This window comes from Moschus berezovskii, chromosome 15 (genome assembly GCF_049115385.1).
Source record: "Moschus berezovskii isolate FMDL1 chromosome 15, NW_MosBer_1.0, whole genome shotgun sequence".
Lineage (NCBI taxonomy): Eukaryota > Metazoa > Chordata > Mammalia > Artiodactyla > Moschidae > Moschus > Moschus berezovskii.
The window spans coordinates 18,739,083-18,755,969 of NC_142474.1; the positions used below are offsets into that span (position 1 = coordinate 18,739,083).

Consider the following 16,887-nt stretch of genomic DNA (forward strand, 5'->3'; position numbering starts at 1 on the left):
GTATGTGAAAGTGAAAAGTGAAAGTGAAGTCGCTCAGTCGTGTCTGACTCGTAGCGACCCCATGGACTGCAGCCTACCAGGCACCTGCAATTCTGTTCTCTGTATCTTCCTCTAGTGTACAACAGGTGGTCATGACATCTATGTCCTGCCAATTCAGATTGAAAACCACTGTGAGTCCTCTGAATTCTCAAATTGGTGGGTTCCTGACTAAAAGATCTGAATTTAGTTTCGACTTGTGACAAGTCAGACATAGGAATGGACAAATGAACTGAAACAGTATCCGTTTCTCCATCAGCCATCTTAAGGAGAAGCAAAAGATTTTCAGGGAGTTGATGGTGTTCCTGAGGGGTATCTTAGTTTCTGACCAGGGATCAAACCCCTGCAAGCATGGCCAAAAAAAAAAAAAAAAAATTCAACATAAGGGTACAAATATCTTTTTGAATTATAATTTTACTTGGGTATATGCCCAGTACTGGGATACTGGATCATATGGCAACTCTACTTTTAGTTTTGTGAGGAAGTTCCATACTGTTTTCCATAATGGCTGCCCCAATTTACACTCCCACCAAGAGTATAGCACATATGTTAAGTATCTTATTTTTATCACATATTTTAATGAGTTTACAGGTTGCAAATATATTTCTCATGTGAGTGATACTCAAAGTTTGAAAGCCACTAGGCTAAAGTATGGTGAATGCAGACAAACGAGGAGGAGATGGAATTAAAATTTTTGGAATAAATTTTATTTTGAATAATCTTAGAGAAATGTTGCAAAGATAGTATAGAGTTGCATGTCTATCACCCAATTTCCTCTAATTTTTAACATCCTACATAAAATTATGATGTCAAAACTAAGAGACTGACATCTGTACATCAGTATTAACTAAACTTCAGATTTCATTCAGATTTCACCAGTTTCCCCACTAATGTCCTTTTTCTACTCCAGGATTCAATCCTGGGTACCACGTTGTATTTAGTAGATATTGTTCTTAACGCACTGCATTTTACCTGCAAAAAGTATATATAGTGAAGTATCAGTTCAGTCGCTCAGTCTTGTCCGACTCTTCGCGACCCCATGAACCGCACAGCATGCCAGGCCTCCTGGTCCATCACCAGCTCCCGGAATCCACCTAAACCCATGTCCACTGTGTCCGTGATGCCATCCAACCATCTCATCCTCTGTCGTCCCCTTCTCCTCCTGCCTTCAATCTTTCCCAGCATCATACATTTGTTTAAAAGCGTGACCTGTTTTGTTTTTTTTAAGTCACACTCGGCTAGCACCAGGCTAGTCTGCAACACAAATCTTCCCCAAACTTGGGAGTTGTGGGGATTTAGTCCCTGATTTTGTTAGTCAATTGTCTCTTTTTCTGCCTTGGAAGATTAGTTCAATTATGGTAACATTAATCAAGAGATAGGATATATACGAGCGAGTGGAGTCTGCGAGGCTAAGCAGCATAATAATTTTTTCTACAATAAAACAATACCAAAGTGCAGTCGCGGAGGGGTTAATGAGGACTGGTAAGGCTCCCCGGGCTGAAATTTTTAAGTTTCACCACCATTTTGTGGTCCTTTTAATCTCAAAACAATTCTGCGAGGTAGGCAGTATTTTCCTCCTCTCGCAGAGGCTCGAAAACAAGTAATTGCTTGAACCCAAGCGCCAAATACTTGAGCGGATCCCAACAAGCAGCGTCGCTCCCTTAAAGGCGGACCTAGCGCGCAAACGTCGCAAACTTCTTCTCACAAGAAACACAGACAACTTCCAGGAACTTCCCGAGATGCTCAGCGCGCTTGCACCGCCCCGCCCCGTGACGTCAGTCACTCCGCCCCGCCCTTTCTGGAACGCAGAGCTGCTGAGCGGGCCGGCGGCCATCTTGTGAAGCGGAGAAGAAGGAGGTGGCTGTTCTGGGCTCCGGGAAGCCGTTCGGGCTGGGGCTGCCGGCCGCGGGGCGGAGGCACTCGCGCGGGGGGTAACTCGGGTCTGGGTTCGGGTGCCGCGCAGCTCTCGCCGGTAAGACTCCTGCAGCCCCGGAACGGGCGGGGCTGTGCGGGGCTCGAGCCGCCCCTTGGTGGCCCGGGGCGGGGCCTTCGGAGGCCTCCGAGCCCGCCGCAGCGAGCGCCCTGCACAAAAGGGTAGGGGCTTAGCTGAGGGGGTCTTGGGGCGCCACTTGCGCCTCTCGGTCCTGAGAGGATGCAAGAAGGACGCAAGAGAGGATGAGTCTGCCTACCGAAGAGGGCACGAGGCCATAGCGAGGACGCCCCCGTTGTCTGAAAGGGGAGGAAGCCAGAGCTGGGTGTCCCAGCGGCCCGCAAACGAATGGGAACTGCAGTGAAAACACGCTACATTCCGAATGAACAAGATTCTCTATGCTCTCACGTGGGGCAGAGATTATAACTGTCCCGAAGTGAGGAGATAATCGTACTGAGGACACTCCTTCCACCGGAAGTGGGATGGAGGCCCCTGAAAAAAGGGACTGGACACACCTGTGGGGTGGGAGCTGGTGGTTCTCTCCCTTGAGTGTAGGAAGGAAGTCAGAATTGGCCGGCCGCCATGGAGGCCTGAAGGTAGAGGGGGTTGCCGTGAAAAGCATCTGAGGCCCAGCGTTGGGGCGGGCCTTGTTCTCCGGGGTGTAGTTAATTTGAGAAGGCCGCACGGGTAGCGTGGGGGTGAGTCCGCCTCGCGAGCCTTATGAGAATTGTAAAGATGTTAGGCCCTTTTTTCCCGCGTAGGGAAGGGTCTGCTACGAGCATCACTTTACGTGTCCCTTGGGAGAGAGCCTCCAGCATTTAAGGTGGAGGAGGTTCAATGGGATGCGGAGACTGGGTGATTTTGATGGGAGAGTGAACTGAGGTTTTTGATTGAAGGCTGGAGATGGTAGTTTGCTGCGGCCACGTGAAATGAGTGGGAGCGGCTTTGATAATCCACAGGTTAGTGACAGGAAGATCACTAGTGCAGGGGGCTTAGTTGCTAGATTGTAAGTGCATGGACTATATGTTTGCCGTATAGTGGTAATTTTGAGCTCCGGTGAGGGTTACTGTGGGTTTTTCACCTCTGAACGTACCGAGAGCTGTGTAACAGCTGTGTCTGGAAATAGCAGACAACATAAGCGAGGTTTCTGGATCCTAAAACCCTTCTTGCTCCCGATTCCCAGAGATGACATAATGTAAATTGGGATAGTTGGCAGGAACCAAAATATACAAGATTAAGGTGATGCCAGTCGATATAACCTACTAAAAAACCGATTGCAACTGAAGGTTTTGTTGAAGGAGAGACTTCGGACGAGTATTTGTTTTAGAGCTTCTTGTATGGTTTTAAATGGTGTAATTTTTGTAAAATTCTGTACTAACATGAATTTCCTTGGATTTTATTATCTAATTTACATTGTTAATGCATTTCAGAGCATTTGCAATTGAAAAAAAAAATCTTAGAAGTCTGGACATACAGGCCGTTCTCGTTGCGTTTTGTTTTTTATTACAGACATACACCAGACTGGGTCGTACTTGGTAGTTTTGATAGCGTGGAGGATTTCTGGATTTAGTGGAAGGAAATTATGTTCAGGCGTTTTCTAAGAATATTAAAAACCTGGGAGGAACTGTTACGGGAGGTTAAAAAATGTTTATGGTAATTAATCTCTGAAGAAAATGATATGTTTGACTTGTTTTGTAAAAGTTGAGGATGTGCTCGGTATTATTATTGGAAAATTTTAATGAAGCAGGGAATGCATTTTTATATCAGTTTTATATGCTCTTATTGGTTATTTTGTTTATGGATTGTGATGCATAATTTCAGTTTTTTTTTATGTTCATATCTGTTAGGTGAAAAATGTGAAGCTTTAGAAACCATTGTGGTAGTTACTTGGAATATATTGTTATACGCTGATTCCAGAAAACTTCAGGCTTCTTTCACTTTCTTCGACATACCAAATGACTTGATTTTTGCATGATGAGTTTGGGGGTTGTTGGTACAATTTTTAGACGTGAAACTTGATTTTGTGGGCCAGTGTGTTCCAGGTGTTGAAATTCAGTGACAGTATTCATGCTGTTTTTATTCCATTTTGTAGATAGTCACTCCATCCTTCTATTGAATATTTTCTTCTCTAGATGAAATAGGAAGAACTTCTGTCAGTAACGGTTGCGCAAAAGATGTTTTTAGATATCCCTGCCTAAAACTCAGTGACTATCTTCCGTTTCTCTGATCTTCTGCCTGGCCAGTAAGTGCTTGATAAATGTTTGTGGAAAAAAGTGAATGTTGTTGTGTTTTAGGTCAACTAAGAAAAATCACTTTATCTATAGTTTTATCAGATTTTACTACCACCACACATACACCTTTTGGTTTGCATAGAGTTTAGTTCTTTAAATTTAAAGCCTTAAAACCAGTAGTGAGGGTGAATGTCGTTGGCTAGGTGAGAAGAAATATTGTTTCTCTGAAGTCTAAAGCCAGTAAGACAATGAACTTTGTTGGCATTTGGGGGGGATATAAAAAATAATGTAGTCTTTTTTGCAAGAACATAAATATCATATTTAGAAATGTCTTTTTGATTCCCTGCCTTTGAATACTGACTGGAGATAAATGAGAAAGTGGAGAAATATGCTATCAAAGGTTTATATCTCCCTCAATGTCAGAAGATTTGTTTTAAGAACGGTCCCAGAACCTGAAATGTGATCAATTTGGGGATGGAGACAAAATTAAGTTGATTAAGCTATATTCTTTTTCATAATGCATACCATGATGTGATTATGTTGCATGTAGCATGGTGCCCGTTTTGATTGGTTCTCTATTACTCATCTTTGTGGTGAACATTCAAAGGGTGCTGATGTTTGTTTTCTTTTGAATCTGAAGATCTTAGATTGTACCTGTACCCTGCTTCTTGTGATCAAAAACTGATTAAAGTTAAAATTCTCTTTTGGATGTTTATTACCAAATGAATAGTGGAAATGGTCAAGTTCCGATTTGTGCCTTGGCTTCCTGGTAAAGAAGATTGTCGTCAGACATTTTATCCTGAAATTCGAACTTTTTGGAATGGCTAGTAAATAAGAAAATCTGTCTTTTCATAATAATATGCTAAAATTTTGTAGCAAATATTTGTGCGTGTATCTGGTATTTGTAAAGTGGAAACAAAGCCACTATGTGAGTTAATCCTCAAGATAAAGTGCGAAAGTATACTAAAGCAAGCTTCTTACTTTAGATCTGAAATGTATCAGTGGATTTAATGGCAAATCAAACCCGTGTTCTCTTTCCCTTAGCTTTATGAGAAGGTAAAGCATACATTTTAGATGTTTTGTTGCTTAGAATTGTTTCAGTCTTTCTAAAATTCATTAAAGCTTAAGGTGACTGGAATGAAGTTTTCATTTTGGTATCCTATTTTAGTTGCTTGCTGACATGGAGAATGTAGGAATGAGTAGGCTCCTAATGCTTCTATTAAACAGTAATGCTTCTATTAAATCTTTGCGTCCCTTTCCAAATGAGATGTTGAAAACAAAAGTACTTTAGTTCTCAATTTCTATTTGAAGGAAGGGATGTAATAAGAAGAGTTGTGAAGTTCAGGCTAGTGTGTACTTTTCTTTGGTATGGGATGAGGTGGAGCTTCTCTTGCTGAAATAGAGAAGATTAACAATTTTTGTCTGGATTGATTTTGTAACATGTAAATTCAACATGTTACACTTCAACTAGAGATTTGTCAAATTCAGCTGGTTCTTATAAATTTTCTCCTTGTTCAGTAATTTATGGCAACCCTATAGACATATTTGGGAGTAGATATAACATGTTCCCTTTGGGCTTAACTGGCTGATACCAAGCTTGTTCCTCAGTGGGTGGACATATCTTACTACCTTCTCCGGTCTGAAAGGGAGGAGGCTAAGGAACTTGTTTCCCTTGCCTTCAGGGCACGTGTCCTGACCGCCATACCAGATCTTTTGAATTGGAATCTCCAGTAGGAATCATCACAAGTGCTTAACTAGAAAATTACCCTAGTCAAACTTGTACATTTAGGGGAAAAAACCTGCAATAATTCATGCTCTTCTATGTTTGAACATAAACTTTATGTAAAGCAAGCTTTTTTCTTTTTTACATTGCCTTTTGTGACCTGTTAAACTACTAGATGTGGCTTTTTAAGTAAAGAGTTTTAGAATTCTAGACAAATTAGTATTGATTGTACAACTATTAAAAGATTTAACACAGTGCTCTGGACTTTTGAAAGTTGTTATGACATATAGCATAACTTTTTGTGGCAAAGCAATCTCAGTGTTCTTTAGTAATTTGAGTGGATGTTGATGTTTATTTTAGCTTGTTCTTCAGAAAAGTTTGGAGTAACACTGAAACTTTTGAATATGTCTTTCCAGTGATGGTCAATGGTGGTATCTTGATCTTGACAGATAGCTAAAAATAGGCATCATCGTTCTAAGTAGGCTTCTGTGGGTAATCTTAATACCTAACAGTGACAATTTTCTTCTACTCTTGAATATAGTTGTCTAATCATTTGGTCATATAAATTGCTTGTGAATTGTTCGTATGTTTACCAGTTTGGGAGAAGTTCCAGTGAAAGATGAGTGATCTGTTTTTACTTTGGAAGTACTCTTAATATGCTGGACTTTTTATTTTTAACAAGGTTCTTGGAACAAGTTTGGTGTGTTAGAAGAAAAAAACTTTCCCTTAATATTTTGAACTCTGGTGGTTTTAACTAGGAGTTACTCCTACAGCCAGAACTTTACATCATTTGTGTTTTTTTGTTGTTCGATTGCTATTTTGGTGCAAAGGAAAATATATTGAAAGAGTAACTCCAGTAATTTCCATGAATACCCTTGAATTGATGACTTAATTTGTCCAGTAACTGTTACTGTGTGAATTTGTGCTTTTTCATAAAAATTTGGTGGGACTATGAGGAGATAGATTGCAGCTGGACTTGTGTTACGGAATTTTCTGGACTGGTTTAATCATCAAGTGATTAAAGCAATTACCAGATGTGAAGTTGAGCTTTATGACTGTTTTAGTTTTCAGTTGATTCATTCTTCTTGGGCAAATTAATGACACATTCTTGATGTATGTAAATGTATAATATTTTGAGAGAAAGCATTTGAAAGCAATACCAAATAAATCATAAATGTGGGATTTTGGTACCTATATTTTTTTCTAATACTTCATAATGATGTACTCCAGTGGTTTCATACTCGCCTTCGTAATATACAGTTCAGTGTGGCCTGTGCGTATTTTTGTGTTTCCTGCATTGATTTTTGCCTCCATTTATTCTCTATTGCAGTCTAAAAGTTGGTTTTAATTGGTTGCCCACAGGATTGACTTGACCTCTACTTCTTGTTAAGAAAATACATCTCTTATTTTATCAGGTAAGAGAATTTGAATAGAGGGTTTGTTTTTATACAAAATAAAATGAGATAGCTTATTAAATAACATGAACATGAAAATACGTATAATAACTAAATGTGGTGGGGATTTTTTTTTGGTTTGGTTTTAGCAAGCTTATTTGAGGGGATGGGATTGGGGTGGGTGGGTGTCTTGAACAGTTGTTGATTCCTTTGGGAGTCAGTTTCCTATGGATGCATTTCTCCTGCTGAATTCCTCATTACTAGGCAGTAAGTAGCTGTTTTCTTTCCTTGGTATCATTTTAGACCACCTCCAAATAGAGGTGCTTGTTATTCGTATGGTTTTTTAATATTCCTTTGTGGAATAGATAGAGAAAATGGTAGAAGTATATATGTCGTATTATTAGAGTACAAATTGACTTTAGATGGAACCTTATTGATTGGAATCTGACCCTCTTGTTAAATAACTAGGATAGGCTCAAGCAAGATAGATTGAAATGACTCATCTATCAGACAGGTACTTTGTAGCAGAATAGCAGATTTTCGGAGAAGGCAATGGCACCCCACTCCAGTACTCTTGCCTGGAAAATCATGGACAGAGGAGCCTGGAAGGTTGAAGTCCATGGGGTCGCTGAGGGTTGGACTGAGCGACTTCACTTTCACTTTTCACTTTCATGCATTGGAGAAGGAAATGGCAACCCACTCCAGTGTTCTTGCCTGGAGAATCCCAGGGAAGGGGGAGCCTGGTGGGCTGCCGTCTATGGGGTCACACAGAGTCAGACACGACTGAAGTGACTTAGCAGCAGCAGCAGATTTTATTTCATGTTTTTTCAGAACCTAAATCCTTCTCCCCTTTGGATGGCTGTATGAATAAATCTTGTGCGCTACTTTGGTTTACTCAGCCCTTTTCTAGATGGTAATCTGGGCAGACCTTCAATATCATGTTTTCATGTGTACTTTGTACAGATTTTGACTAAATCCCATCCCTCAGCAGCAGATGGTTTGAAGACTTAACTGTGTATGTCCCTTTAGCCGTGTGTTTAATTCTTGGGATGTATTAAAAATCTCATCTTATTGTCCTAATGCAAACTAACATTCTGTTTGTCTCTTTCTCAAGTTTTGAGGATCTAGATTACCCAAGATGTTTCCCCCAATTAGTGATTAAGTGATTTTTGAAGTTGAATGGATTGTCTTAGCTTTGCTGTATAGCCAATCTTTTAGAATTACTAAGGAATGAGAATTTGATTTAATGAATCAGAACCTTCTTGATGAACTTCTTATAGACTGCTAAATAGTAAATAAGGGCAAAAGAGTCTTTATCAGTGTGATGTGTTTCGTATTAATTTTTCTTACTGATCCTTCGACCAAAAATGAAAAGCTTCCCCCTGCCTCTTTTCAGATTTTTAGTGTTTTATATATATGGTATTATTTTCTATTTGCAAGTCCATCTTTCTGGGTTAAATTTGAAGGTGGCTTTTATTTTTGTGTAGGTGTGTGTGAGAAAAGTGTCTGAAAGCCAAACAATGTATTTCTGTTGTGTACAGCAGTCCTAATATTGAGATATAATTGCAGATTTTGTTGCCTCAAATTAGTATTCATGTAATATTTGACATTGGAAAGCTGCTTTCATGGAGTTAGTATCCTTAGAGCTTGCAGCAGGAAACTTTTCTCTTTGTTCTTATTTGTGTAGTGATGAAGCCAAAGCTCACATAATTTATAATTTCCCTAAGATCACAGAGCCAGTTTAATAGATCTATGTTTCAAACTTGATTTTTAAAATGGCTTGGAAAAAAATCCTATGTTGTTGACCACATAAATTTCAAATTAATATATTTTTTCAGCCCCAAGAATTTGTTTTGGATCACTTTACAAATGGCTGCTTTTGCATTTATTCTTAGAAACTATACGAACTGAAATACTGACATTTTATTTAAGTCTGAGAGAAACTTTTCTTTTTGATTATATAAAAATGGACATTATCTATGGAGATTAGTGAGCACCCAGAAATACCATAGGAGTTATGTTGGGTCACAATCACTGAATAAAGTTCATTCACTAGTTCAGAAACAAAAAATAGCTCTTTTTCATTATCAGCCCTCTCTGTGGGATAAACAAGATCTTACTAAATGGAGGGTTTGAGAATAAGTCCTTGGACCTGAATTTTAATTGGAACAGCCATGTTGAATGGCGCTGTAACCAGGTTCTATTTTTTGGAGTGATGACTTCAGGTATCTAACATTTTGGCTATTTTATTCAGTATTTCTTTTGGATACTTAGTATGTGTTAACTTTATATGTAATGCATAATCCCATATATCATTTTTTTAATAAAAATATTTCTTTAATAAATTGTTTCATCCTAGGGTGAAATATGGAATCACTTATTTGAGATTTGAATCTGCTTTAGTGTTATTATTTGAAATTCATTGTTATGAGATCAAGCCATATAAAATAATTTTACAATAGTTCTACAAAGTTATTAAGTTTATAAGGAAGATTCTGAGCCAGTTTTAAATGCTACCTTTGACACATTCTTTGTATCTTTTCCCCTGTAGATAAACTTTGTTTCCTGATTTGACATACACATTTCTTTTAAACCTTATTGAATAATTAGTGGCCAGAATGATGATGTAATTTGTGAATTTATAGTCCTATGTTGGTTTTTTCCCCTGAAACTTTTGAGTCTTGGACTTCTAATTGTTTCCCTGAAACTTTTGAGTCCTGAACTTTTAATTGTTTTCAGAATTAATGTCTTTTGGACGTTGAAATTGGGTTTTACATTGTAAATGGCATATAGTACCCAGTTTTTAGAATATCCACATTTTAAAAAATGGCATTGCTTGTGATAGTTTGAGGGAATACTTGAGGGCCTAATACGGTAGATGGTCATTCTTAAAGCTGAAAACTTGGTGTGATAAACAGGAGTCTGACCTGGCCGTTGCCTTTTCTCATCTGCAGGTGTGTGTGGTTTCAGCGCAGCATGGCTGTGGTCATCCGTTTGCAAGGTCTCCCAATTGTGGCGGGGACCATGGACATTCGCCACTTCTTCTCTGGATTGACCATTCCTGATGGGGGCGTGCATATTGTAGGGGGTGAACTGGGTGAGGCTTTCATCGTTTTTGCCACTGATGAAGATGCAAGGCTTGGTATGATGCGCACAGGTGGTACAATTAAAGGGTCAAAAGTAACACTGTTGTTGAGTAGTAAAACGGAAATGCAGAATATGATTGAACTGAGTCGTAGGCGTTTTGAAACTGCCAACCTAGATATACCACCGGCAAATGCTAGTAGATCAGGACCGCCACCTAGCTCAGGAATGAGTGGCAGGGTGAACTTGCCTACAACAGTACCCAACTTTAACAATCCTTCACCCAGTGTAGTTACTGCCACCACTTCTGTTCATGAAAGCAACAAAAACATACAGACATTTTCCACAGCCAGCATAGGAACGGCTCCTCCAAATATGGGGGCTTCCTTTGGGAGCCCAACATTTAGCTCAACTGTTCCAAGCACAGCCTCTCCAATGAACACAGTCCCACCTCCACCAATTCCTCCAATCCCAGCGATGCCATCTTTGCCGCCAATGCCGTCTATTCCCCCAATACCAGTTCCTCCTCCGGTACCTACAATGCCTCCTGTGCCTCCTGTGCCCCCAATCCCCCCAGTCCCTTCTGTGCCACCCATGACCCCACTGCCACCCATGTCAGGCATGCCACCTTTGAACCCGCCACCTGTGGCACCTCTACCTGCTGGAATGAATGGCTCTGGAGCACCTGTGAATCTGAACAATAACCTGAATCCTGTGTTTCTGGGTCCATTGAATCCTGTTAACCCTGTCCAGATGAACTCGCAAAGCAGTGTGAAACCTCTTCCCATCAACCCTGATGATCTGTATGTCAGTGTGCATGGAATGCCCTTTTCTGCAATGGAAAATGATGTCCGAGATTTTTTCCATGGGCTCCGTGTTGATGCGGTGCATTTGTTGAAAGATCATGTAGGTCGAAATAATGGGAATGGATTGGTTAAGTTTCTCTCCCCTCAAGATACATTTGAAGCTTTGAAACGAAACAGAATGCTGATGATTCAACGCTATGTGGAAGTTAGTCCTGCCACAGAGAGACAGTGGGTTGCTGCTGGAGGCCATATCACTTTTAAGCAAAGTATAGGACCTTCTGGACAAACCCATCCCCCTCCTCAGCCACTTCCCAGGTCAAAATCGCCCAGTGGGCAGAAAAGGTCAAGGTCAAGATCACCACATGAGGCTGGTTTTTGTGTTTACTTGAAAGGGCTGCCATTTGAAGCAGAAAACAAACATGTCATTGATTTTTTTAAAAAATTGGATATTGTGGAAGATAGTATTTATATTGCTTATGGACCCAATGGGAAAGCAACGGGTGAAGGCTTCGTAGAGTTCAGGAATGAGGCTGACTATAAGGCTGCTCTGTGTCGTCATAAACAATACATGGGTAATCGCTTTATTCAAGTTCATCCAATTACCAAGAAAGGTATGCTAGAAAAGATAGATATGATTCGAAAAAGACTGCAAAACTTCAGCTATGACCAGAGGGAAATGATGTTAAATCCGGAGGGGGATGTCACCTCTGCCAAAGTTTGTGCCCATATAACAAATATTCCCTTCAGCATTACCAAGATGGATGTTCTTCAGTTCCTAGAAGGAATCCCAGTGGATGAAAATGCTGTACATGTTCTTGTTGATAACAATGGGCAAGGTCTAGGACAGGCATTGGTTCAGTTTAAAAATGAAGATGATGCACGTAAGTCTGAACGCTTACACCGTAAAAAACTTAATGGGAGAGAAGCTTTTGTTCATGTAGTTACTTTAGAAGATATGAGAGAGATTGAGAAAAATCCTCCTGCCCAAGGAAAAAAAGGATTAAAGATGTCTGTGCCAGGTAATCCTGCAGTTCCAGGAATTCCCAATGTGGGAATGCCCAATGCGGGATTGCCCAGTTCAGGAATGCCCAGTGCGGGACTGCCTAATGCGGGAATGTCCAATGCAGGAATGCCTGCTGCGGGAATGCCCGCTGCAGGAATGCCCAATGCAGGAATTCCCAGTGCAGGAATGCCTGGTGTGGGAATGCCTACTGCGGGAATGCCTAGTGCAGGAGGTGAAGAGCATGCCTTCTTGGCTGTAGGATCTAAGGAGGCCAACAGTGGGCCTCCATTTAACTTTCCTGGTAATTTTGGTGGGTCAAATGCCTTTGGACCACCACTCCCTCCTCCAGGGTTAGGAGGGGCCTTTGGTGATGCTAGGCCTGGAATGCCTTCAGTTGGAAATAGTGGTTTGCCTGGTCTAGGACTGGATGTTCCAGGTTTTGGAGGTGGACCAAATAATTTAAGTGGACCAGGATTTGGAGGGGGCCCTCAGAATTTTGGAAATGGCCCTGGTAGCTTAGGTGGCCCCCCTGGCTTTGGAAGCGGGCCCCCTGGCCTTGGAAATGCCCCTGGGCATTTGAGTGGGCCTCCAGCCTTTGGTCCTGGCCCTGGCCCTGGCCCAATCCACATTGGTGGTCCTCCTGGCTTTGGATCTAGTTCTGGAAAACCAGGACCAACAATAATTAAAGTACAGAACATGCCCTTCACTGTGTCTATTGATGAGATTTTAGATTTCTTTTACGGTTATCAAGTGATCCCAGGCTCAGTGTGTTTAAAGTACAATGAAAAAGGTATGCCCACCGGTGAAGCTATGGTGGCTTTTGAATCTCGGGATGAAGCCACAGCTGCTGTCATTGACTTAAATGACAGGCCTATTGGCTCTAGGAAAGTAAAACTTGTATTAGGGTAGCTGTTCACATCAATTCTTCATAGGGTAGATATAGTCTTCATAGTGCTGTGATTAATGCATTCAGATTGTTTTCCTAGTGTTTCCAGGTTAGAACCTGTGGATTGTTTCAATTGCATATAGGTTGGTTTCCATAACATAGAGTGTTGGTTGACTGTTTACAGAAGACTCACTACCGAGATAAACATTGCTGTATGTTACAGTAGAGCTGTCCCGAGAGAACACAAAAATGATTTTGGCATACCATTAGAGAAACCATTTGTAAAACTCAAATGACCACATAAAGCATATCAAGGAGTCTAGATTGGTTTTTGTTTTATACCATATGGATAAAGAAGATAGAAATGTCAATAGAGCTCATTAAAGGTGCTCTTGCCAGCTGCTGAAAAATAGAAGCTGGCTACTCTTGGAATTTGGTTCAAAGCTGGACAGATTTGCTTTGTTATAGGGTCAAAGCATTGTCTAAAGTTCTCGTTTTCTTTTAAAATTGAATAAAATCTCTGTATACAGATTCACTGTATGTACCTTTATTGCTTCTTGAGGGTTCTTGCTGTATAGACAGTCCTGCTTCTGAAGTTGCTGCTTTGTTTGCCTAATTGACTCATTTGTAAATGAGCAGAATTGCTTTGTTGTTGTTCTTCTATTATAAAACTCCACACTTGATTTGTGCTATAACCTTGAACTTTTAATTTCTATTGTCACACTTAAAACTGTGTGGAATAAGACATTTGCCACAAAAGTAAAACACAGAGTCCTCTACCTACCAGAGCCTTTTTGGTTTGACCGCCGAGTTGTAGTTTAGTCAGTTTAAAAATCGTGCCTGTTGTTTGAACGGCATAAAAAACCAGAAACCACTTTCAATAATCATTGTTTAAGATGCCTGAGTTGAAATCCTGACCAAGATGAACTCTAATGTTCTGGCAATTTCCTCCTGTCCCAAATTTATGTGAAATGACTTGTAAAACTAAACAAAAAAGGGTCCATTCATAAGAAAGCATCATTATATATAGGTTTTTTAAATTGAAGTTGGAATTATTAGTTTTGTTAACTATTAATAGTGTGATAGGAAAAGATCCATAAACTAGCCCATAGATTGATACATACTTAATCCTGCTACTTGGAGGCTTTTTGGTCTAGTTGTTTGATCAGGAGCCTGTTTACAAAAATTCTAAAGAGTACAAGTGCCGCTGCTAGAGGGGAGAGAATTGAGACTCCTTGCCCTTTCATACTTTGGCATTCACGACACTAAGGCAGGAGGACCACATGGGTTCTGGTTGGTGCGTGTCCTTGTCATGAAAACATTTGCCTTACAACGTCCTACTCACTGCCGCAAAAGGCTCTACTGATGGTTACTTTTCTTAAAATGCTCTAAAGATGTGTCACATATTATAAACGGAATGGGAGATTGGTGAGATATCATGAAAAACAGATTTGTCTTTTACATGGGCCTCTGTTTTGGTTTGAAACATCCCCAACATTTCCTACAAATCAATGTACTTATAAAGGGGTCAGCCTTTTAAAAGAAGTATTTTCTATTTAAGAAAAATAGTGCCTTTTTGGTGTTGCAATTCAGCGGAACGCTTAAATACAGCGTCTCTTGTAATTTAGAGTTAAGAGTGGCAACAGTTTCATTTGTGTGGTAAGATTTGGAAAGCCTTTTCATCACTACAATCTTAGAGGATTGACAGTACAGGATTTTTTGTTTAGGGAAAGGATTATTTAGACTTTCAAAGACGAATGGCTGTGTTGTGGGTCTTTTGGTAATTCACGAATACAAATTTGCTTTGACAGATCACTAGATAATTGCCTCCTCAACTGAAAAAGCAATATGTTTGTATATGCTGTTCAATTTAAGTTTTCTGTTAAGTAATCATTTCTCATTCCAAAGACAGAGTGCAAAAATCTTCAGCGCTGCTTGGGAATCTTATTTCAACTGCAGATTATTTTCCCAATTGGAAAGCTATTTTCATTTTAGAAAAATGGGTTGTTTGAAGATGAAAGTCTTTTTATTTTTCACAATTTATTTTGGTTATGTGTTCATAAATTCTAATTAAATATTTCATATACTTTATTGCAACTACTTTGTTATTCCTACATTTTAGATAAATGCTAAAAAGGAAAACTTGATTTCATTGTTCACCAAATTAAATAAATTAAGAAAATAGTGGTTTGTGTAGAAATTGGAGAGAATTGTGTTTCATATTTGGTCAAATCACAACAGTGCTTTTCTTGTTGTGAAATGTAATTAAATACTTTGCCCTCTGGAACTTGATTTTTGTGTATCTGAGACTTATTAACATAGTGCTAACCGCTAAGCATACTGTTCATCTAGTTCTGATTGGAGTTTTAGTTTTTAAAAAATTCTTGAAAAATATGTTCTGTGAAACTATTCATACCTCTTTTCCTGCAAATTTTCTCCTAAGAATAAGGTTTGGGGTGAAAATTTACATTATTTTCTCATTTGCTTTGTATGGTATGAAGGATTTGTAAAGCTTTGCTCAAAAGTTTTGTGCATTTGTTAACACTACCATGATATTTTCAATCTTCTGTGTAAATTTTATTGCCTGTTTTTGGTGACTGACATTAATAGAAGAGAAACTTTTCCATTAGGTTTAGTGGGTCCCCCCTCCATTTTTTTGTTTTGTTCTTTTTAGTTTAAAGGGTTAGTGAAATCTATAAAATGTATTTTATAAATAAGCAAACTTGCAAACTTTTCCTGAACTTCAGTGAAACATTTAGTTCGTAAGCAACATTTGGAGGTGTGTTCTGTGTTTGCACTGTAGTTTGGATGTAGAATTATTAGTGGCTTTTTCTTTTTTAACACAACACTATTAAGTGATAAGTTTCTAGTTTTGTGCTTCAAGTTGTCAAAGCATTGATAGTGGAAATTCCATTAGGAAACTTTATTCGGAATTTCAGAGAGTAATATTCAGTGTAATTAGGTCAGTCTTAGCCACTGGATGAAAATATAGGGCTCTGTATGGAAGTAAACAGACTACATTTTGGATGGAAATACCTTGGATGAAAATAAGGATGCACGAAAGCCTTAATCAAGCTGAGTCCCTTTTATTGGGTTCTGTCATTGTGTACAGGTGTGGGTCAAGTGTTTAAAAATAAATCCACTAATCAGTTGAAGAACACTTTAAAAATGAGTAAAGAAGATGTAAAATTGCTGCTAGTTAAATTTTCTGGAAGAATTTTTGGCGGTGATTACTTGAAAAAATTATTTCCCACTCTTGCAAGCATTTAAATTGTTTTACTGGCAGTTCTATAATAGTCCAAACTTAAGAAAGCAGACACAATAAAATGACTTATTGCCAATATGGCCACATCATTGCCAGCAAAATACTGCCTTGGCTTCATTCAGCAGAGATTTTTGTTTTTATAGATGAAGTCTTGAATATTGTTCAATAAACTTGTCACGAAATAAAACAGGCTGATGCTTTTAATGCTTTAACTGTACAGATGTACTCTATTGAGCTATATGATTAGATATTTTTGGGTCTTTTAAAAACTCTTGATAACATTTTGTGCCTTTGGAAACGTGGCTTTGGTGGTAACGATTGTTGCTTATCCTTGTCTGCTAATGCTGAAGTATGGAAAGAAGAGGATACCTGGAACTGCAGGGAGGAATCTTGATTCTAGGTCGAATCTGTGGTATCCACTTTTTCAGACTTACTATGTGTGTTTTGCTAGCAAGCCACTTTGTTAATGTGGACTGAGAACTGGAAACCAGATGCTCCTTTTCATGAAAAGAGTCTTAAAGGGGGCTGT

At 39.4% G+C, this 16,887-nt stretch overlaps 2 protein-coding genes and 1 pseudogene across 8 annotated transcripts in view; 2 read left to right on the plus strand and 1 right to left on the minus strand.

Moving 5' to 3' along the window:
- Nucleotides 1-641: 641 nt before the first annotated feature.
- LOC148775348 (uncharacterized) lies at nucleotides 642-5,900 on the minus strand (annotated as a pseudogene).
- Nucleotides 1,831-16,887, plus strand: part of CPNE1 (copine 1) — a 37,371-nt gene continuing 22,314 nt past the window's right edge. The window contains exons 1-2 of one of the 7 annotated variants that reach the window (XM_055436407.2): nucleotides 1,925-2,008; nucleotides 7,283-7,335. The gene's annotated coding sequence lies outside the window, so the exon portion shown is untranslated. Of the gene's footprint in view, nucleotides 2,009-4,128; nucleotides 4,209-7,250; nucleotides 7,336-10,275; nucleotides 10,412-16,887 lie in introns of those variants that run through there. The other 6 variants (XM_055436383.2, XM_088843828.1, XM_055436439.2 and 3 more) reach the window with 6 other exon arrangements.
- On the plus strand, nucleotides 10,291-13,624 carry RBM12 (RNA binding motif protein 12). Its single transcript, XM_088843827.1, has one exon. The coding sequence runs from the start codon at nucleotides 10,291-10,293 to the stop codon at nucleotides 13,114-13,116; it is 2,826 nt and encodes a 941-aa protein (XP_088699953.1). The 3' UTR covers nucleotides 13,117-13,624.